The 22,904-nt window shown below is 37.9% G+C and overlaps 1 protein-coding gene across 1 annotated transcript in view; it reads left to right on the forward strand.

Annotated features, from left to right (window-relative positions):
• Positions 1-20,757, forward strand: part of CEP126 (centrosomal protein 126) — a gene marked incomplete at both ends in the record, with an annotated part of 45,290 nt that extends 24,533 nt beyond the window's left edge. The window contains 6 exons of the mRNA XM_082304969.1: positions 4,620-6,750; positions 10,764-10,885; positions 11,180-11,267; positions 11,807-12,016; positions 14,456-14,520; positions 20,230-20,757. Coding sequence (XP_082161095.1) covers positions 4,620-6,750; positions 10,764-10,885; positions 11,180-11,267; positions 11,807-12,016; positions 14,456-14,520; positions 20,230-20,757 — 3,144 coding nt within the window. The remainder of the gene's footprint in view (positions 1-4,619; positions 6,751-10,763; positions 10,886-11,179; positions 11,268-11,806; positions 12,017-14,455; positions 14,521-20,229) is intronic.
• Positions 20,758-22,904: the final 2,147 nt, after the last annotated feature.

The following is a 22,904-nucleotide window of genomic DNA, read 5'->3' on the forward strand; positions in this document are numbered from 1 at the left end:
TGGTACAAATATTATGAATAACAGTATGAATAATATTTTTCTGATGCTACAGCTCCAGTTCATGTCAACCCTAATGCTTTGGCCTATTTGTGTATTTTACATCAAAATCTGAATAAGAATAAACCAGGAGGACAGATTCTGAGTTTTCTAGAAGACGAAGAAATACTTTCCTCCATCAATTATTCTTTCCTTCTTTCCCCATAAATCAGACTGTGTTGGAGAGCTTTTCTGAAATGAATAATTTCAGGACGTTGAGTCTCATCATTCAGACCTTAACCATCAGTGAGAGGGAGGATTATTTCTTTGCTTTAAAATGGAAAAAATCTCTGAGAATTATTTCCCCTTCATTTCTGTCTCTAAAGTATTGTCTAGAAATAGCTGCATCTACAAAATATTTTTTAAAACATCATTTGTCCTACAACCTGCAAATTCTAAAAAAGTGAAAATGGATACGTTTTAGCTGATCTCCTTTCTCCTTTTTTGGGATAACCAAAATGACATTGAATATAACATAGATTGTAAATAGCTATTAATTTGCTCATTAAATTATGTCATAACATTAACGTGATTATTAGTTAAGCAATTGAGTTAAGAACGTCTAGAATTAATATTGCATATGCCTGCCTAATTTTTCTCTATGTCTGTTTGCCTTATGATTGTTTTCAATGATGCAGTCCCATGTTATTTTTGCATGACCCCATCTCTTAAATGTGCAGGGTGGATGGTGCCTATTCAAAGCAAATTTATCAATGGACTAGAAACAAAAAAGGGACTAATGCATTGTGGTGCTCAGCGCCTCAACATTTAATCATTTAATGTTTTTAATAGTATTTAAAAACTAGCATTATGAGTTCCACTTCTGGAGCTGAATGACGAGGTTAGTTTCTGAGAGAGTGCAGCACCTGGGGTAAGGATCCTGAGAACCAGCTCTCTGAGTACTGAGATGCTAAATTAATTAATAGAAAGCAACAGAGAGAAATGTTTAGGAGTTATGTACATTTACCTCAGGACTTCATTAAAACTGGAAGTCAGAGTGAAGCCCTGACACTCTGTGTTCAGATCACTGATTTTAAAAATCCTTCATTACAGCTTCCTGAAGTATTTGAGTGCCTAAGAAATTGGAAACTTGAGTTCTTTTTATCCCAAGGAGTTTGAACCTGTGTTTATAGCATCCTGTAATAATTTTCAAAACAAGCAAATCAGGTCCTTTTAAATACTCACGTTCATAGATAGCTAGTTTCTGTATCCTAGATAGCTTGGGCAGAAATCGGGCACCTAGGAGTTAGCCTAGGGAAGACAGGGGTGTTGGTAGGAAGCTTTTCTCTGGTCATCCTACACCTCCATATCTTCTTTGGTGAGTTTGGCAGAGTATTCTGCCTCTCTTGTGTAACATAAGCACCAAAATCCTGCCTCAGTGGCATTTGCTTTCTTGGGTCTGCCCAAATCTTCTGTGAAATCAGTATTGTGTAGTGCCATGTACTTCATGTTTTCCAAACTTGCATAGAAAAGAGATTATTAATTTTCTAATGGACTTTCCCATTCCATAGTTGGTAAACTCAAAACCAGTAAAGGTGTTTAGGTACCTCACTGGCTTTGAGAGGTAGCTTTGTGTCTGTATGACCATTGGTGTCTTCTACTTCACAATGAATGTGAAGTATAACGTTATATATACACACATCTAACACGCAAAGAACTCCTGTAAATAAACCAGTTGAAATTATCAAAAATAGCAAGTAGTGTGAGCGGTGAGGGGCCTAAGTTTTCAGAGTAGGTAGCATTTTTCCAGCATTTATCATCAGAAGAGTGTTCCCCTTCACCTCTTGGAATTGTGTACAGTCAGCACTTCTTTTGCAGAAAATGTCAAATATACATATAGCAGCTCTTTAGTGTAATAGCATTCTGACAGCGTCCTTTGGCAGAAAATTCACGTGTCAGGTTCTCTTAAAATTTTACTTGTTTCCATGTTGTTCTTTCATTGGCCTCATGAATGATTTCTTAGGCTTATGTTTTCTCTTTGTTTTAGTGCTTTACTGAAATGAAATTGCTTGACACAGCTGTTCTCAGTCTTAAGAGATACAATGACCTCTAACTCCTCATAAGTGTTCCCTTTTCCAGAATACCAAGTATGTGGACAGGCTGGGTTTAGATTTCATGCGTTAAGACGTAGGATAATGCAGGCAACAGGCAATACAATAAATTGTACTTACATAGCGGAAACAACATGAAAATCCAGAAAATAAAAAGATAGTACACTCTATGAACATTTTTGTTTCGTTATCATCCTATAATATTCTCACAGATTAAATCAAATTAAATCATTGGGATTTCCAGGTTTATTTCCCTGTAGCTATTGACCACTAAAAAAGAACGAATAATTGTTGAATGCTTTTTGAGGTATGCATAAGTAGTTCTAGTTATGCATTTTTACATGAAAATGTGACAATCGTTAGAGAGCAGGCTAGAAAGGGAAACAAAATATGTAAATATTATAATGAGAATGATAAGCATCTTTAACATGTGAAATGATGAAATTGTATGATGCAACGAAATAAATGTAAACTAACCAAATTTGCATGAACTAAGTAAAAGTGAGTATGTGTTTAAATGAGGAATGCTTCTTTATTCGTTAGTTCCTAACTTATTTCTGGAAGTTGCCTCAACTGAGATTTTGTGTTCCCATGAGGATCAAGTCTATTTTCAATCTCTGGAGCACAACTGGGTAGAATTTTTTTAATCTTAATTTTTGAAAGTTGCAACTTTTCTTGCACCCTCCAGATTTACCAGTTTAAGCTAACCTGCTATTGGAACAGGTTTTTTAAAATCAATCCTTACAAAATTTTTCCTCTGTTTAACTTAGTCATTTTAGAAACACATGTTTAGCTATACAGGTGCTGTTTCCAGATTAGACAAGAAGTAAGCCTGACACCTATAATTTCTTTTTACTGTTTTTTTCCCATATGAAAATGTCAAAGTTATTTCTTAAATTTGGCATGGTACAGAAAACTCTGAGCATATGCCTTTTCCTTGTTTGGTGAAGTTCAAGCAGAGGTTAACAATATAATTTAGCCAGACATAAAAGTTAATAAATAACTAACAAAGCATTATTTATTCTTTTCTATTAGAAAGACACCAGTTTGTATAGCTTTAGTTTAAAAATGTTCCCCAAAGGGATCTTTCCCTAGACTTGTTTCTTTGTTCTTCTATTTAGTTTCTTTATCTCGGATCAGAACTATAATGGAAGACTGCACCAACCTCTGAACATTTAGTGCAAGATAAGATTTAATTCAATCATAAAAAGTCTTTCAGAACTCACTAAGCTTTTTATTCTGCAATTTAAAATATTTGTACAGCTATAAACTATGCAATATTATGGCATAACAATTTTATTAGAATAAATAAAGTTTTACTACAAAAAATATGTTCTTACTCAATAATTAATTTTATGCATTCTTTAGTAAGTTTTCAAAGTGTTAATTCTATTGTAATTGCGAGGGGATATATAATCACTTACCTAGGTTAATGGATTTTGCTAGTTGAAACATTTTCCATTTAAAGTCACTAAACAAACAAATCTTCATTGCATAAGACTGCGTATCTAATGCAGCTTCTCTTAGTTTTTCACCATGTTTTTTTCCAACATATGGTATAAAATCACTTAGCTGCTTAGTTGTGTGGAAGTGGCAGAGAGCGAGCGAGTGTATGGGAATGTGAAAATAGTTGATGTGCATGCTTCTCTTGATGTTTATGTGTACTGTCAAATCTTGAACTTAAAAAAAATATGTATTTAAAACTGTGTCAGGCACCTCAGTGTTTGAATGGAAAAGTATTAGTAAAGAAAATGCCTACATAGTACATACATAAAGTCATCTCACTGGCAATTCGTATGGTGCCTGTTGCTCTTATTCATCACTACATTAGTGTTTGACAAAGAAGCTAGGGGAGTGGGCGAGGCCTCCGTATGCCCTTACATCTAATCTGTCCTCATCAGTCAGATGATATTTTCTTCTTTCTGAAAGATGAGAAGAGGGGGTTTCACCGGGGGGGGTGGGGGTGGGGGGGGTGGGGTTAATCACTGTGATTATGATAGCTGAGAGATGTTTTCTGTGTTTGCCATGACACGGTTTAAATCCTCATCACTTGAGGCACTTTGCATGAAAATAAACATTAGTCTAGTATTATGGAAAAATTCCAGTTTGGGGAAGATCCACTATCCAATCTGCATTTTTATGGATTCTTTTTCATTTTGTAAACTCCCTTACATGTTATAGTACAAACACCATCGTGTGCCATAGGACAATCCAGAAACAGTAGTGTTGTTTAGACAAATCTTATTCCTTTTTTGATATTGTAGAATTGATATAAAACTTAGGATTAAATTTGTTGAACAATGCAGCTCTTCCCTCTGAATTTCATGCCCAAACCACATAATTTTCTTTTGCAATTGAACACAGGTAAATATTGACTTGATGGAAACACTCATGGTGCTATGACTCAGAGTTGTAAAAACACCGGGCTCATTATTGATTGTATTTTAGCCTAAGCTCTCTTAATGAAAAATTAGTATCAGCAAAAAAAATTTCTGATAAATCTAACAGTCTGGTTTTATGCCTGTGTTTTAGAATTTGCATCAAGAAGTCAAGAAAACAGATGATTCCGAAAGCTTGTCAAGCCTTGACAGTCTTGAGGCTGGAGAACGAAATGGAAATTACACAACACCAAGTGAATCATCTTTGACTACACAGTGTGACTGTGCCCAGTACAATCCAGAAAAATCACAGACTAGGAATAATGGTTTGCTTTATATAGCTCAAAGTACTTCTTCTAAAAATATGCATCTAAATAATTGTCTGAGAAATGTAGGTTCCCAAAACAACCATAACTCACCTATTCATGATCTTTTAGCTAAACATAATGTTCTAACTCCTGCTGAACATGTAAACAATTCGAAAGAGGAACCATCTGTTTCTCACAGATCTGAAAAAAAACCTTCAGAGTTCTCTACCTCTGGTGAGCAATCTCTAAACAACACATTTAGTTTTCTGCAAAATATAAAAGAAGAAAGCAGCAAGCCATCTTCTGGAGCGGCTAGCACATTAGCCGCTGATCATCCTGTTTTCAATCCTAGCAAAGCTTGGGCCAGCCCTGACTCTAATCCAGGAGAAGGAGTTCAGGATCTGATGCAAGATCAGAGTTTTAAAATGACCCCACAAAAAAGAACTATATCTGTGCAAAACTCCAGCCAACCTATTGCAACATCTATAATCTTATTTCCTAATCAGGGATGTTCCACTGGCATTCCCAGCACAGCTGATACGTTACCAAAGGACAAAAACATCAGTACGGAGTTTTTAAAAAACACCTCAGGAAAAATGACTGAAACAAAAGAAGAACATATTAAATGTCTTGATGACATTAATCCAGGATCATCTTTATTTCAGGACATACCAAATGCCTCAGTTCTGTGCAGTGTTAAGCAACAGAATAACAAAGAGGAAGAAAAGGGAAATACAGTAGAAACTATGTCAGTGGTGTCTGATACAGCGTTAAATTCTGGCACTCCTGCACAGCACAAAACCCTGAAAAACAATATTCTTGAAAGAAAAAGAGCAAGATTATTCACGAGTATCTTAAAGAAGGAATCTAAATATGAACCCAGTCATTTCAAAGCTCTGGTTACGAACCACAGGATCAGTTTTGAAACTCGACCTGTGTCTTCTATCAGAGACAGTTTAGAACTGGCAAAAATAAAAAAGAAGTGTGCAGAAAATGAAAAATACAATAGAAAGCTAAGATGGTGTGATCAAATTAACCGGATAATAATAGAAAATAATGAAAAATGCTATGAAGAAAACACCAGTGAAATATCTTCTGAACAGCTGCAATATGTTCAAACTACAAATAATGCTCCTAAGACTAATTTAAGTATTGTTGCCCAACCTTCAAACCCCGTGTTCTTAAAAAATCATCAGGAAAATGCTCATATATCAAAACCAAATGTTAATACTGTAGAATCAAATAAAAAATACACATCTCTGAATATGTTTATGTCTACTGGATCCTTTTCTGCTAAAAAAGCTTGGATGGTCTCAAAAGATGAAGAAAGTAAATCCCCAGTATGTAGTAATAATTCTAAAATTAATGAGGTTAATCAACTCAAAAATAAGGCAAAAATAACTGGAAGACCAAGATCTGTAAGAGCCCAGCCAAGTTTTATGCCCAAGAAGAGAACAGGCACTATAATCCAACCGCAGTCGGCCGCTGAAGCCAACAAAACTCTGAAAGCTCCAGGGAAGTTGCTAGCACCTCACCCACCATCCGCACCTCTGCCGGGAAAGAGAAGAGGCGAAAACGCAGCCAGCCCTGGGTGTCAGCCACTGCTGCCTTCAAGTCTTCAAGCTACCACTCCAAGCAGGAATGATTTAAATGAAAGGCATGTTTTGTTAGCCCATCAGGTTTTAAATAGAAACGGTACAGAAAACAGTGAGAGTATTATTTGTTGTGCGGACTTGGCCACGGCAGGGCCTACACCTGGCTGCAGCACGGCCAAATACGAACCTTGGGCAAAAAATACTTGTTCTGTAAATAGTGTTCAGACAAGTGCCTGTCAAGATCGTTCAGTAACCTGCACTGAAAGAAAACCTGTTAACGCAGAAAATGGATTACATCTCCATCATATCCCAGCAGCTGGAAAAACAAGTACCTCCTGGCAAGGAGCGCATACTGCCCGAGCTCCAAAAGACCCTGCTACTGGTAAGAGTCATGTTTCTGAGTTTGGGGTGAGGGGGTGTTCAGAAGAAAGTCTTTTTCAATTACATCACAAATTTGTTTTCAGTTAAAACATCCAGCCTTTCCTCCATTCACAAAATACAGCCAGTTTTAACAAGTTTTCACCATTTGTCATTGTCATTTCTATTCTAGTGGTGCTCAGAGGCCTCTCAAACATCGATCCCCATTTTTAATAGCTCTCTACAATATTAAATGAAAAGGAAGTATTTTTCCTAAGATTATATTCCTGACTAATGAACAGATGTGACAGGTGGTCTAAATAATGATATAGGAGGAAGCGAGTAAATTTATACGAGCAAGTTTTACAAGGTAACTGGGAGTCACAGCTTGTTGTCCAACAGTCACTGCCACCTGAGAGTGAAAGAAATGTAGATCTACCATGTTTTTAAATGCTGACACTGTAAATGCCTACAGTTATTAAGGTTTAGTCTCAGTAATACAATTAATGCTCAAAAAAAATAAATTTAAGTTTAAAAATAAAGAGCTTCTACTGGACAAATTTTGCTGTGCTGCAAAGTATGTCTGATTTATAAATAATTTTAAGAAATTTTAGGACCAATCCTGCATTTTATTAAAAATTAACCTTTGGAACAATATGATGCAGAGATTGGTAAGATAGAGGAAAGATGCGTAAGAAATTTTGGGAGAATAAACTTTAATCTCCTGTTTTTTACATTTCAAAGTATGTTTCATGTTTTTTGATTTGCCTTGTTTCTCCTCTGCGGCCTAGCTATATTCCGTGCCCTGGGCAGCGATGGCATCCTTGTGCCTGTAATTTGTATGTTGTACGCTGGTTTGCTTCCTCTCGAGGGCTGCAGCTGGAGGCAGAGCTCCTGAAGCTGTAGACCCTGTTTCAGGTACAAGCAGCACTCCAAACCACTTAATGTGCTGGGATCACCCCGAGGATTGGCCTTGCAGCTCAAAGATACTTTCTAGCAAAATAAGTCATTCCCATAACTTAAAAAAACTCATTTTCTAGTTTTATCTACAGTAATACATAGTTTTAACTAGGGAGTGAAAACAGCTCTGTTGTGTGAGAGCAGAGGTAGGTGAATATTCTTGACCTAAAGCAGGGGTGGCAAATGAAAAGTGTTACCTGCTTGTCCATTCTAGTTCAAAGTCAAACAGATGAGGTTAAGATATGTGTGACTGACTATTTGATTTTACATTGGAAATGAATGAAGTCTTGCATTACCATGGCTCACCTCCAGCAGAGATACTTGCCTCTTGATGTCCTTATTTGCACATCAGATCAATGAATCGGGAAATTTACGGGATCAAAGTTGCGTGCACTGCTAATACTGCCTTCACTGCAGCTTTAATGCTACATCCCCAGTGTAGCATTTTAGAGGAACAGCTGAGTAACCTCTTTTTAAAATTTGGGTGGGTGGCCCTCTCTCAGTATCTGCTTAGATTTCATGTTTTGAAAGTTGTCTTTATTTTAAATACTCTAGATAATGCTTAATGACTTACTGTTATTTGTTCTGTTGCCTGCAAATGCACATAGATCACCATGGTCTTTGTCCTGAAGTGCTTGCTATGAGAGACTGAATACTGCATTGTTCTTGAGTAAAATATCTGCTGCGGCACTATTACAGAGTTCAGTGAGGTCTGTGAGGACACTGCAGAAAATGTGATCTGTTGCAATGCTTGGCCAAATGTACAGAAAGAATAAGTGAGAACAAGATGAATAAATAAAATTGTCGTCTGGGAGGATCTTCCTTGAATTGGGCTTCCAGGCTTCAAGTGGTATATCTTCTGGCTGACACGTATTATACTGTAGCTGGCTATTAGAATTATTTTCAGTCCTTTGGTGTTCAATCAGTAAAATGCTTTAAAAATGTGTTTAACATTTAGCCTGTGACAAACACGGAATTACTTCACATGCTTATAATTAAACAGGGGTAGACTGCTCGGTATCTCATGCCCTTACAGATACTATTGCTTATTATATTTTTGTCTTACATTTCTCAAAGGAGTCTTTTCCTAGGCTTAGATCTAGCATGTCTTGCAAATTAATTAAATTAAGTGTTGATCCATATCAATAGAGCAACTTTGGATTTTATTTTTCAGAAAAACACTATGTGATAACTAATACAACAAGGGGTTTCTTCTTTGCTTCTTTTTAAATTTTCCCCCGTATTCAATATAACACGATCACATTTCCTTTTCTTTTCAGGTGCTATTCAGCACCGTGTGTCACATTACAATAATTCACCTATAACTAAATGGCAACCTTTTAAAGCTAATGTGTCCCATGTTACTAGTGATGGCAGCAGCCAGATGACTAGTTTCCAATCTGTTTCTAGGATCAATGAATTGTTTTCTGCAAATGGTAAGAATTCTGCTTTGTTAAATATCACTGTAATAACAACTAAAGAAATAAAATTCTGTTAAAATCACTAAAAGACCTCTTGGTCTAATCATGAACTGTACATTAAACTGCACATATAAATATTTATTATTTAAATAAATAGGTAATTTATCTTCTCAAGTATAAATCAAGTAACTGCATTTACAAATGAAGTAACTGTGTTTACAAATGAGAATATAATATCTCCTTGGATATATAGATTCCTGACTTGCATATTAAAATGCTGATTTGCATCTCCAGTTTGTATGCATGAAAGTTTAAATAAGAAGTTAATTTTAATTTTGAAACTTGATGCTTTAATTTTGAAAATATATTACACCAGGCAAAACTGAGATAAATTTGAGGCACAGTGTCTAGGTTAGGCCTCTCTAGCCAAGGGAAAATACTATACAGCAGTACTGTCATTAAAATTAGTACACAGATGTGTAAACTAGTAAGATTAACTGCAAAATCCCAAGCTGTAGAACTAAGGTTTTAAACCATGACTTTCCCTTTGAATCACACCTGTGAGGCCACACCTGGAGGACTGTGTTCAGTTCTGGGCTCCTCAGTACAGGAGAGACACGGACAGACTGGAGACAGTCCAATGAAGGGCCACAAAGGTTATGGAGGGACTGGAGCATCTCTCCTAGGAGGAAGGGCTGAGAGAGCTGGGACTGTTCAGCCTGGAGAAAAGAAGGCCGTGGGGGATCTTATCAACGTCTATAAATACCTGGAAGGAAGGTGCAAAGAGGACAGAGCCAGGCTCTTTTCAGTGGTGCCCCCTGAAAGGACCAGAGGCAATGGGCACAAACTGAAACACAGGAGGTTCCCTCTGAACATCAGGAAACATTTTTTTTTACTGTGAGGGTGATGGAGCACTGGCACAGGTTGTCCAGAGACTTTGTGGAGTCTCCATCCTTGGAGATATTCAAAGGCCATCTGGACATGGTCCTGGGCAACCAGCTCTAAGTGGCCCTGCTTGAGCAGAGGGGGTTGGACCAGATGACCTCCAGAGGGCCCTTCCCACCTCTACCGTTCTGTGATTCTGTGAATCAAGTAAACTCTGTGAAATATTACATGTTTTCTGCACCGTGCTATGTAATCTTAACAAATGTTGAATCCATTGAGATATAAGATACAGCATCTTGGCAACAGGCATTTACTGTGTTGGACAATTAGACTTTAGGATTATTCGCTAAATGCAGCTTATTTTCTAAAACATTACTTTTTGGCACATTATTCGATATTTGTTATATCATAGTTCACTGTCTGTTCATTCTCCCTCTTACTTGGTTAGACCACCTTGTATCTATGTGCAGACCATCTTTATTATCTGGGATTCAAAGTGGGGCTTCACTTAACCTGCTTATAAATGTCCACATACAATCCACATCTGTATCTTAGAGTCCTATGCTGACATGAAATTAAATATGCCTTAGAAGCGCCTGTTTCTCTTTTTTCACTATAACAAAATACATTTAGCAAGATCAGATGTATACATACACAAGGTAAATGTCTAAATTTAGACAGAGACATTTACTCACCATTACTAGTTTTGCTACTACTACCTTTATATGTTTTTACACATTTTTGGTTTTTTTTTGTATGCATGTCATTTAAGGTGTTCCTGTTACAAGACAAAAGCAGGTTTTTGACAACCATGAAAACAAACACAGAGCTTTTTCAGAACACAGAAGACAAAGTGTACCTTCTAAAAGATGGAAGCCTACTCATCATGCACAGGTAAATATTAAATACTACAAAAAATAAAAAGTTTATCCTCAAAATGGAAAGAGTTTCAGGAATATCAAAGATTTGTTCAGTGTCACACAATTTTGAATCAACGTGCTTAGTCAGTTTGCTGTCACTGCTAATGAAAAGAACAAAACCAACCAGAATATATCACTGTATTATTATACACTAACGTTTTTGCACCTGAAAACATTTAGTAATATGAAATAATAAATAAAAAATGTTCAGAAAGTAGTATAGTCACCTTAAATTACACTTAAAATGTTCTTATAATATTTTTGATAGAACTCGTTATGTGCTGTCCAGCTGAGTCCTGTTCAATCTGCATTTGATCCAGTACAAAATATGAATAACACCTATAAGTCTGATGAAGGTATAGTAACACATCTCAGTTCGATTCTTTGTTATACGTAAAGTAGTGACCTAATATATCCACTGTGTAACACCACTTGTGTCTTTTGACATCAGTGATTCTAAGTAAGAAAGGGTAGTTCGTTGTGTAGACATATTTTTTTTTTTCCACAAAAATGTAAGATACAACATCATGTGTCATGATATTGATGGTTTTATGAATGCATTGCAACATATAGTCAAGTTTCATTCCATTCCTGTTTGTATTTAACTGTATGATAGGTGTGGGTATTATACATAAGTGTATGATATGGACAGGTATTGCTTGCTATCGTTATACATTTCCAAAGTTGGTAGAACTTGCTCTGATGCCAATTGTAAGATGCATCAGTGATCTTAATTGCGTCATTTTCTAATGTATCATGTTTCTTGGCTTTGCCACCTTTTCGATCTTTTAATGTGAATTTTGTGTGTTTCACAGACCTATAGTCATGAAAGCAAGCAGTATATTTAAATGTCATGAGCGCTTCTCATTTGAAGTTACCCCTGTAATCTCTTCAGTTTCAGAAAGCACTGTTCAGTTTCTTATGGCAGAAAAACTAGCAAGTACACCAGTTGCAGAAGATGAAATCCTGGCAGCTATGGAAAGTGTGCAACCAGCCAGACAGCCCCCGCTGCTTAACAGGGCTCCGTGTCCAGGCATGAGTGCACTTTCAGTAGAAGAACAGAAGATTTTCCAGTCTCTTGATTGTCTCAATCAAAGGCTACAAAGTAAGTTTGATAATAAATAGGATCCTGCATCAAGTGATTAAGTGACTTTATATTTTGTTGTCATGGATTAATTTGGATTAAAAACATGAATCCTGTGATAGAAATATGTTTCTTCTTATTTTCTTCATATTATTCTTTACTAAATATAGTAAACAGGAGATCAAAATCACGAAACCTTTCTTAGAGTCAATGAAATTAATTTAAAATAATGGTGACTTTGCCTTGGTCAAAAAAATAATTCAAGATATGACTGCAGGACACCGGCAGAAACTGTCTGAGCCCAGCTGTAGCTGTTGTTTCTAACAGAAGTATGTCAAACTGTTCTTTAAAGTGTACAGATACAGATGTATCAGCCTCACTTAGGCATCTCTTCCAATGTTTATCCATCTTAATTTTTTTGCAATTATTTATGCAAATAATTACCCTTTATATTATACACCCTATATTTTTGCAAATATAACCCTTTATAATGAATGGCTTTTCATTTCCTTTCTTCTGGCCTTTTAGGATGTTCCCCTTCTCCATGAATTCTTAAAGATCACAAATACAGTTCTGAGATTGCTGCAGCCAAATCTGAATGTTTATGTGAATATCACTTGCACAACTATTTTAAAAATCTCAAACTTACCTGAGCATTCTCTAACCTGTTCTTTCTCTATGCCAGGCTGATTTCTTAGCTGCTTTATACTGCTGCTTTTTATATGAGCTGTCCCACAGCAGTTGACATTCTATTGAAGAATGTGGGGAAAAAGTCTGTACTTGTTCTTGATAATTTTTTCTCTCCAGTGATTAGTTAGCCAACACTTTCATTTGACATCCTATTATAACTAACATATTCATAGAACAAACTTACTTTTGGGGTCTCTTGCTACTGTATGTAATGGTTAGTATTTGCTTTGACCTACACGATCATACAGGTCTTTCATAAAAATTCCCATTAGTTTGACATAGTTTCTGCATTTTGTGTGCTCCATCCTGTATTTGAAATCAACAGAGACCTTGTGCCTTAGTCCACGTTGTCGTTATTATCATTGGAATAACTTCTCCTTGCCATTTTTGCTCTTTATGGAACTGCCAACTCAATGGCAACTGAATTTTATGATGTCTTCCTTGGACTTTTTCATATAAAATTTTACATGCCAATTATTTGAGTTTATAAGAGTCTGCTTTCTTGAAGTCCGTTGATTTTATTTTGGTATTCTACTCCTTTTCCTTGTGGACTGCACCATTTCATGGTCAGGTTACCCACATTTACCTGCCTATTACTGGAATCAAACTAAGCCAAGATGTACTAAGCTCCTGCACAGTATCTGCACGTTTCTACATCAGATGGTGGCTTGCTTGACTTTGAGGAAAAAGGCTTCAGTTTCCTGTAAACTGCAACAGAGGATAAAAGATCTTTGCAACCACTTAGAAACTTTCTGCAGGTGTAGCTCCCAATTCCTGCTCCCATCAAACAGTGGCTCAGAATTTCATTATATCGTACCTCGTGGTTATTGCTTCCAGGCAAATAGAAGTGAAGAATTCCGTCTTTTGTCAGAGAGGAGTTTTCGTATGATGTGCTCAGGGTAAGAACATAGATATGAAAAGAGAAATACAAGAAAATAGAAAATAAATTGCTGTATAAATAACAGAGAAATAAGAAAGAAATAGAGGCAAAGGTAAATGCAGCAAAGGAACTGGGAGCAAGAAAGCTGAAGTTTGCAAAGTGTGAAAAGGAAAACTATGCAAACTATAAGAAAAGTACGTAAGGAATATGAAAGAAACAATGAAAGAATGATAGGAGTTGACTGATTGCAAATGAAGTAACTGTGAAAATTAATGTAATACATATATATATATATGTATCCTAGAAAGTTAATTAGCTTGCCTAATTATTTGGGGATTAAAATTGGTAATAAGAAGCTGTGAAATTTTACAGGTAGACTTATAGGACATGTAAGTACATGCAAGTATGTACCTGTGAGGAAGTAAGTAAAGTGTTGTAAGTACTTACATGTCGTGTAAGTACATCACTTTTTTAAACCGTGCCCTTTTTGAACCCCTGTTTTTGGCTTTGTTTTCACGTTACCAAATTAAGTGACTAAAACTGTGTACCTTCATAGCAGTCTTTTTAATGAATAATAGTGACTAGCCAATCTAAGTCTGGAGGTTTTGTTGCCAGCTTAGAGTAGCGGGCATTCTTTTCTCTAGCTTTATATTTCTTTATTGACACTAAATTTTTTTTCAGATAACAGTATCTAGCTGCAAATTTAAAAAAAAACAGATACAGCATATACTTCAGCAGCTGTTGGTAGGGGAAAAAAAAGAACAGTGCTATTAAACTACATTTCCACAATCTTTGGGAAGTTGTGTGTTGAATATTTGATTGTGAATCACATCTCTACTGTAGTATTTGGTTTACATAATATTTATGATATACTTCTATGCTGTTTTTAGATGTTGAAGAAGCCATTACCAGAAACCCATCTGCTTCAAATATTTTGCAGATAATGACCCCTTTAGTAAGTATTTAATGTAAATATGTTCAGCTTTAATTCCTACAAACTGACCTTATTCTTACAGTAAGAATATAATTTAAAATATTGACATCAATCTGTTCAACTGGCTTGCCAGATTTTCAGATTTCTATTTATGTAAAAAAAAAAATACACATATGAACTTTATAATACTGTAAACAGGCTTTAACAGTTTATACCAGACTGCCTCATCCTCTGGCTTCATTTTCCTTTTGGAATCTGAAGACACTTGCAAAGTCCGGGAATTTCCAAGAACTTTTAAGGAATAGTAATTTAGCAGGGTCCATTTGAACTATATATAGCTCATAATTAATTTGTATTTCTTAATAATGTAGAGATGAAAGGGGGAATGATTCATGGTAGTGCGTAAAATAATTGGTAATACAATGAATTCTTACTTTGACCTGCAGATATGCCATGTTCTATAAATGATAGATATTGCCTTTCTTCAATAAGTGCCTGTATTTTGTTTCATATATTCTAGATCTTGTCAGTTTGAAACGAAATAATCATGATACCTGGAATAGAAAGAACTGAATAGGCAGATGAGTGTCCGAAGTACAAAATTTACATTTCAAATGTTCAGTTTATAATACAGGAGTTAGTATTTATAATTCTGTATTCTCAGTCTCCTCCTTTACTATATATTTGTCCTGAGGAAAAAATATAGACAGATGATTGTGTACTTCACATACTTCATATATTTTCACATACTTCATATACTTTACTGGATAAACTGTTACCAAAATGTTAAGAGAAAATACTCTTTATTCAGAAGGCTTTTGCCACTTACTGAGTTTGAGACTGAAAACCCCCAGAAAGTATCCAGGCTCCTAAATTCAAAGTGATCGCCTGGTTTTGCAGTGGGACTGTGAAAAGAACACAGAGCACATCATTACCTCTCTTCTTGTGAATCCTAGCCGGAGGTGTGACTTGGAACCTCAGCTTCCTCTCTCCTGCCTCCTGTCTTACAAATTTAATTCTTTATGGCTAAACAACTTGTAAATTTTGTATTTTTCAACAATTAGTGTAGCATAGCTACCTTTATTGGATCTAACTGTGTTTCACTAAAGCATTTTTGAGCTTGTATGTTCTCTGGGGCTTTTTTCATAGCCTGTCCTACTTAAAAAAAAAAAAAAAAAAAAGCTGTTCCCCCCACCAAAGCTTTTTCCTGGCTTTCAGTAGTCAGACTTCTTGGCTGGCTGAGCTGTGACAAAGCTTTCTCCCACTAATTCTTCATCCGCAAGATTTTTGTTTCGTGAACAAGATACAAACACTAGACATTACTCAGGCTGTCCAGTCTCTGGAACCGTAAGTTCTCGGATGGACATTTAAGACCCTTCTTTCCCTACAAGTATATACTTAAGCATTTAAACAGGTGTCCAGCTGTAGATATACATTCAGATCTCAGGCACTGGCTTGGAATTAGTCCTGATGATAAGAGTGAACAACTGTCACACAAGTTCCCAGCTGCAGAAAAAGTATAGATGACTGAGATAATATCAAATCTTCTGCTATGGGAAGCGATGGGATTTTAAATTTTTACTTCACCAAGAGAACAACCTGCCTCAGCTCTCCTAGTTTCCAAATAAAGTATGGGTATTCACTTAGTAATTCGTGTGAATGGCATTGTACCCTGTAATACCAACCTCTAAATCCAGATGAAGTGCACAGTTGTTTATATAATGGAAAACAGATCACATGATATCATCAGATAATGTTCCTCGAATGTTATATTATACATAATCACATTTCTGTTTATATACATGTATATCTCATTATTCTCCATTTCATTATAGAGTGTTCAGCAATGTACATCCTCCCCTTTGGTGAACACTACAATAGCCTCACAGCACTACCAGCATGCCTCCGCCAGCAATCGACTGCAATTGTACCGGAGATACTGATATTATCTGCTCCAGGATATTGCAGCTTTATGTACTTTATATGTAATGTGTATACTATTTGACACTATAAAATTCGCAACAAAATATAGCTGAAAGCAGTAACTCAAATAATGAATGTCAATTGACTGGTAAGCATTTTTAGGATAATTAAGTCTATTTTATCAAGCACTTTATTGTAAAATTAAAAGAATGAAAATACTTCACATTTTTAGTGTTTGTATTGGTTGTGTAAATTTCCTGTACCTATAATTAAAGGAAAGGAAAACAAATATTTTGCTACTTAGATTACGTATAAACTACCTTCCTAACTTCTCATGTTTTTTAAGATTCACTAATAGATCCTATTACAACTGTAGAAGATGTGTTGTAAAAGTGATTTGATTATCAGTAAATAACACATGGAGTTTCACCTTTTATCTCTATATTGGTGGTGGTATTGCAAATTGCTGCAGACTGTGTGTTGCCCTTATTCAGCAGCTACATCCGATGGCTCTAAAACTGACTGTGCTCCCAACATCATACTTCTCCTAGCATATGCTCCTGCAGTTCTTGTTGAGTTTGTTGGAGATTCCTGTTCTCCAGATTTTCCCAACAACATTTATCAACACTTGCACTTAAAGAGGAATTCTTCCTCAGCTCCTCATGTAAAGACCCCCAGGCTGAAATTGTCAGGGAATTAGAAAGAAAGGTGCTTTGGAAGGAAGCGTACAACTAATGGTATGTAGATGCACTTTCACTGAAGCAGTAGGGAAACCTCTCTACATCAATGTCAGCTTTAGGCTAAAGCAATTATTCTAGAAACACAAAACCATAAGCACCCAGCTTAGCTCATCAGCAAAAGCTGGTTTTTGGTTTTTCTGATTGGCTTTACCTTTGTAATCTATATTACACAATCTCCACATAACGAGAGTTACAAGGAAGCAAGGTGGGGACAACAGGCCTGGAGATGAGGACTCCGTTCCTGTGTTTAAGATACCCAGATGGAGCCAAATATTAATATATTCTGCATAAGGGCATATATAGTCTAAGAACATGTCTGGGTGTCTTTCTGCAGAGCTAGAGGCACTTGCAGTTTTCCTTGCAAGTGGTTATTTTGGAGGGACAGATTGGTTTTGGCAGTCTTGGATTGGCAGAATATACATTGATCCATCGACTTTAAATTCAGCTGTAGCATGACGATTAACATATCATCACCAGATTTGACATGTTTGGTGATAACCCTGTCTGCGTTGTTATGTCAGTTCTAGATCAAAGGCCTTTTGTTAGTTAATTAGCATGATACCTAAATCTGTGAAGTCAGTTAATTGCTAAGGAGCAGTAACTTTTAAACTTTCTCTCTTTTGCTCTTCCTCTGCTGTTTCCATACAAAGTAGATAGATAAACATTACAACAAGCTGTAGAAGGTATATGCGATGCACAGAACTGGTCAGCAAATCTAAGCTGGTAATGAGCTGCAAGAAGCAATAAAAGCAATTTGCTAACTCCATGTTAGACGCCCGATTTTCCCTTTGACAGTAAGAATTGTGGGGTTAGTCCGGGGGCTCAAGCACTACCATATTTCCACCAGAGATGTGCCTGAAGCCCAGCCAGTGCCGTCGCAGGGGAGCTCAGGAGAGCTGCGTTTCGGCAGTGGGCTCCACGCCGTACCAGTGCAACCACGGGAACGTGCCCTCAGAAGGACACTGGCGTTTCTCCGAATGGAATGCATCTTCCCCAAAAAAGCAATCAAATTATTATTTTGCAAAAGTATTTTTAAAAGTCTGTTACTCCCCATCATACCAAGATCATCATACCATTATCTTTAATGATAATTAATCAATAAGCTGCCATTGGTTAGGAGGGAACCAGCCTGTAAAAAGGAAAGATATGGAAAACCTGTGCCCATCATAGCAGTGGCCCCTTTATCCGGGGATTAAAGCTACCTGCTGGTGCGTGGTGTCGGCCAAGACTAAGGCGAGCTCCATATGTAGCAAATGGTTGGCATAAGAAATTTTACAAAGGAGATTTAGGGAAAGATTGATTTTTTTCAAAACAATGTTTTGAAGAATGGGATGATGCTACCTTTCTCCTCTACCTAGGCATTGCAACTTCTTTGGAGGAAAAGTCTGATGATAGGTTCAAAGGGGCTGGCTTCAGTCTGGAGCCTGTTAAGATAAACTGTATTTAAACATCAAAATTGCAGAAGCTTGGTGTCTTAGGATCGCTGTTGCAGTCTGTCCTGACACTGCTGCCAGAAAAGGGAAGCTATAGCTGCAGTCCAGGCGCCTAGAGGATTCTGATGTGTGTCAGTACTTACGGGGTCTTTGGTGCTCCAATACCTGTAAAATTCCCAGCAGAAGACATGCGTGTGCCCTCAGAGCAGATGAACAAAGGCCTTCTGAGTTGGAACTCAAAATTGGTTTGCACTGAAAATACTGAGCCCTTACATCTCCGTTTGTACGCAGTACACTGCGACATTCCAGTATGGCGAGGATTTAATATTTAAATAGCGGGGGAAAGTTTCCCCGCAGAGATTAAGAGAGGGGAAAGCAAATAACCCAAATACCAGAGGCCATGGATCAAAACCAGCCCTGCTAGTCAGCCAGCCAGAGCACCAGCTTAAGCAGGTTTCTTCCCCTATTAATCGGTTTAGGTGGCAAAAGCAAAGCCCACGCCTCAGCTTCCTCTCTTAATTACACGGAGAGATTTTTTTCCAAAAACAGGTGCCTGCATTTAAGTTTCTAGGAAAATATTTTCAAATGAGTTTTTTGATTTAGGGTTACAGGTTTCTACTCAAAGATAATGACCTTGTTTCCTAGATCACTTTGGTTCTTTTGACAATACTAAAGTATAGTTTTTGTTTAGGTGTCCAAGCAGCGTGACTCAGCCACCAGGAACGTGCCCTGCAAGAGTGGACCCAGAGGCAGCTGCTGGATTCTCAGCGCTTGTGAAGAGCCAACACGTTCTTTTGTTCCCATTAGCAAATGGTTATTCTTCAGATTGATGTTTCCAGGCTTTTCTAGTCATCACATAGAAATTAAAAAAAAAAAAAAAAGCTTAATTTTATTTTTCAAGTATGAAGAAAAGTAACTATGTTAAAATCAACAGGCTTGGTTTAGACATGAACATATTAAAATTTGGGTACCTCAGATTTCTTTCAAAAGCTCTCCACTCTGCCTACCATTTTTGCTGTTTTTTAAAGGAGTCCATGTTCTTTCTATAATAAAATTTTAGTATGAAGAGAAAACATGGAAACCAGGTTAGAGTTATGGTTTCCAATACAAGCCTAAATTAAAAAAAAAAAAAAAAAAAGAGAACACAAACCGTCTTTAAATGTGCACCTATGTGCCTGAATTTCAACTTGATTCAACACCCACAGGGGTGGTTTCGGGTGCAAGTGCACCTCAGAGCTTTTACAGAGAACGACATGCAAATGGTCCCAAAGCATAACGCCGGGTCCTCAGTAGATATCCTTGCCCACGTGACAAAGTGTACTTTAAGCAAAAGGCTGAAGACCAATAGGTCTCAGGAAGTCGTACAGGGGAGCCAGAGGACAAAATTCATGTTTCACTCATTAAGATTAAACTTTCACATTTCACAGAAAGCAAACATGTTCCTCGTCTTGGAAAGAAATTTGCTGCTTTACACTCAGCTTCCCTCTTAGTCTAATTTGCTCCTTGAGCCGCAACACTCTGAGAGTAAACTGGCCCATCCATAAATCATGGATTTATAAGAAAATTAATTTTTTATAATATTTTACTTATATTACTGTGGCATAATATTTTACTTATATTACTGCAATGCCCAGGCAAACCTGATTGTGATGAACACTGTGCAAATCAGAGCTCTGCAAACAAGCACTAAGGCTCCAGGGTCAAATGCAGGCAAGCTTTCAGCACGAGATGGCAGCTGCACGACCCCTCTGTGGCTGTATGGGGTGTGTAACGATAAACCCGTCCCAGCTCTACTCAGGAACAGTTACAACAGTGGTGTAGACCCAGCACTGTCTCCAGCCCATCAGCTAATACGAGGCAGCAGCCAGGGAGGATGTCCCAAACGGGTTGCAGAAGGCAGCGGAGCAGAGCCAGATGAGGGTGTCATCGACAAGCAGCCTCCAGAGGCAGGAGAGTGCCAGGGTCAGAAGAAGGGGGCTGAGGCGAATGCAATCTTTACGCCCCATCAAGGGTTTGCAGGACGTGAAAGCACGGCTGCCAAGGTCCACCCTCTCCTCCATCTCCCGTGCAGCAGCCTCCGCTGCAAGGAAGAAGATTGTCTGCCTCTGCATCTGGGAGGGCACCAGAGGCTAAGAGCCACCACCCACGGCGCCTGCAGCTAGGCTTTAGGGTGACTCCTGGTCAGGGTGGGAAGGGCCCCTGCTTGCGGTTGGCACTGGAGGCAGTGGTGACAGCCACGAAGGTGCTGTGGATGCGAGGGATGGGTGAAGCTGCAGCCACACGGGGACTGTGCCGTGTCCTCAGTGCTGGCGGGGACAGGCAGGGAGACAGGGAGTGGCTGGGCTGCAGCTGGAGCTGCCACAGCAGCCCGGCATTTCTGAACAAGACTGATTCTCCATCCTCTTCTGGAGCTTTCTGCCAGCCAGGGGCACCAGGCAGCAGGGCCCTTGCCTGTGCTGGCTGATAAGGTCTTGGTGGTGGCAAGAACTGGTAGGAAGGACATGGACCTGTTGGAGCAAGTCCAGGGGAGGGCCACAAAAATGATCAGAGGGCTGGAACACCTCTGCTATGAGGAAAGGCTGAGAGAGCTGGGGTTGTTCAGCCTGGAGAAGAGAAGGCTGCGGGGTGACCTTATTGTGGCCTTTCAGTACTTACAGGGGGCTTATAAGAAAGATGGAGACAGACGTTTTAGCAGGGCCAGTAGTGATAAGACAAGGGGTAATGGTTTTAAACTGAAAGAGGGTAGATTCAGACTGGATATAAGGAAGAAATTTTTCACAATCAGGGTGGTGAAACACTGGCACAGGTTGCCCAGAGAGGCGGTAGATGCCCCATCCATGGAAACATTCAAGGCCAGGCTGGATGAGGCTCTGACCAACCTGATCTGGTTGTAGATGTCCCTGTCCATTGCAGGGGGGATGGACTAGATGGCCTTTAAAGGTCCCTTCCATCCCAAAGCATTCTGTGATTCTACGATAAGAACTGCAGTGGTAATGGGAGGGAAGAGGAGGACTAGGAGAGACCGGAGACCTTCTTCCTCCAGCCACTGTTCCTGGCCTATTTGCTTTTGTGGGGAAAAAGTATTTTCTGTAGCTACTGGATTCATGGGAAAACAGAACTGCACCCTTGTGAAGGGATGAAAGCCTTTGCAGAGCCACTATTGATGGCCGCATTCCACGTTTCAAACATTTTAAACACGATGTTTTGCAGCAAAAAGGGGCACAAGTAAACCTTTACTTTATGACAGTGTTTGGGGGCAGCCACCTTTTGTGTAAAATTGCAGCAGTGAACACTGTTGTTCTATATAACCAGAGGCTATTAGGACTGAGGGTACCTCAAAGCATTTGAGACTAAAAGGTGCCCTTGAAATCTGCATTTGCCTGTATTAGGCCAGTATTTAGCACACAAGTCTTGAGTTGTGTGGCACAAGCTGTGGCAAAGCTCCTGTTGGGCAGGAGAACCTGAGTGATGCTGTCAAATTCTGCAGGCAAAACAGGAATGCCAATGCATTGAAAAGAAATCAGCAACGTACGGGCAGAGAGAATACAGGGAGCGGCATCTAAAATGTGGCTGTTGGTGTGTGGGAATAATCAGACCCACTTGTCATCAAATACACGGAAACACTTAAATCTGCTAGACGAAGTAGACAGAAGGTTCCATACCCTTTAATCATCCTCATCATAATATTCATAACAGTCTGGCTCATAATGATTCCTGTTCTAACACCACTGCTTTTATAAAAGAGAATTCACCCAGAGTGAATTTGGCCCCATATAACTAGAGACGACTCCACAATGTTTTTGGAATTTTATTTCAAATCATAGCCACAGGATTCCTTCAATATTGAATATAAATCCCAAGCCAGCAACAATGGTGGCAACGATCCAGGTGACAGAACTGGCTATGGGTGACACAAATCTACATGTAAAGTCTCTATTATTGTATATATTAATTTTGTGTTTGTTTTGAGAGGGAAGGAATTGTTCAACGTTTTTACTTAATCTGTATCCAATAGTTCATGTTCTTTTCAGGGTGGCAGGAAAAGAAAAGAAAAGAAAAGAAAAGAAAAGAAAAGAAAAGAAAAGAAAAGAAAAGAAAAGAAAAGAAAAGAAAAGAAAAGAAAAGAAAAGAAAAGAAAAGAAAAGAAAAGAAAAGAAAAGAAAAGAAAAGAAAAGAAAAGAAAAGAAAAGAAAAGAAAAGAAAAGAAAGAAAAGAAAAAGAAAAAAGAAAAGAAAAGAAAAGAAAAGAAAAGAAAAGAAAAGAAAAGAGAAAAGAAAAGAAAAAGGAAAGAAAAGAAAAGAGAAGAAAA

This window comes from Platalea leucorodia, assembly GCF_965183815.1.
Source record: "Platalea leucorodia genome assembly, chromosome: 2".
Lineage (NCBI taxonomy): Eukaryota > Metazoa > Chordata > Aves > Pelecaniformes > Threskiornithidae > Platalea > Platalea leucorodia.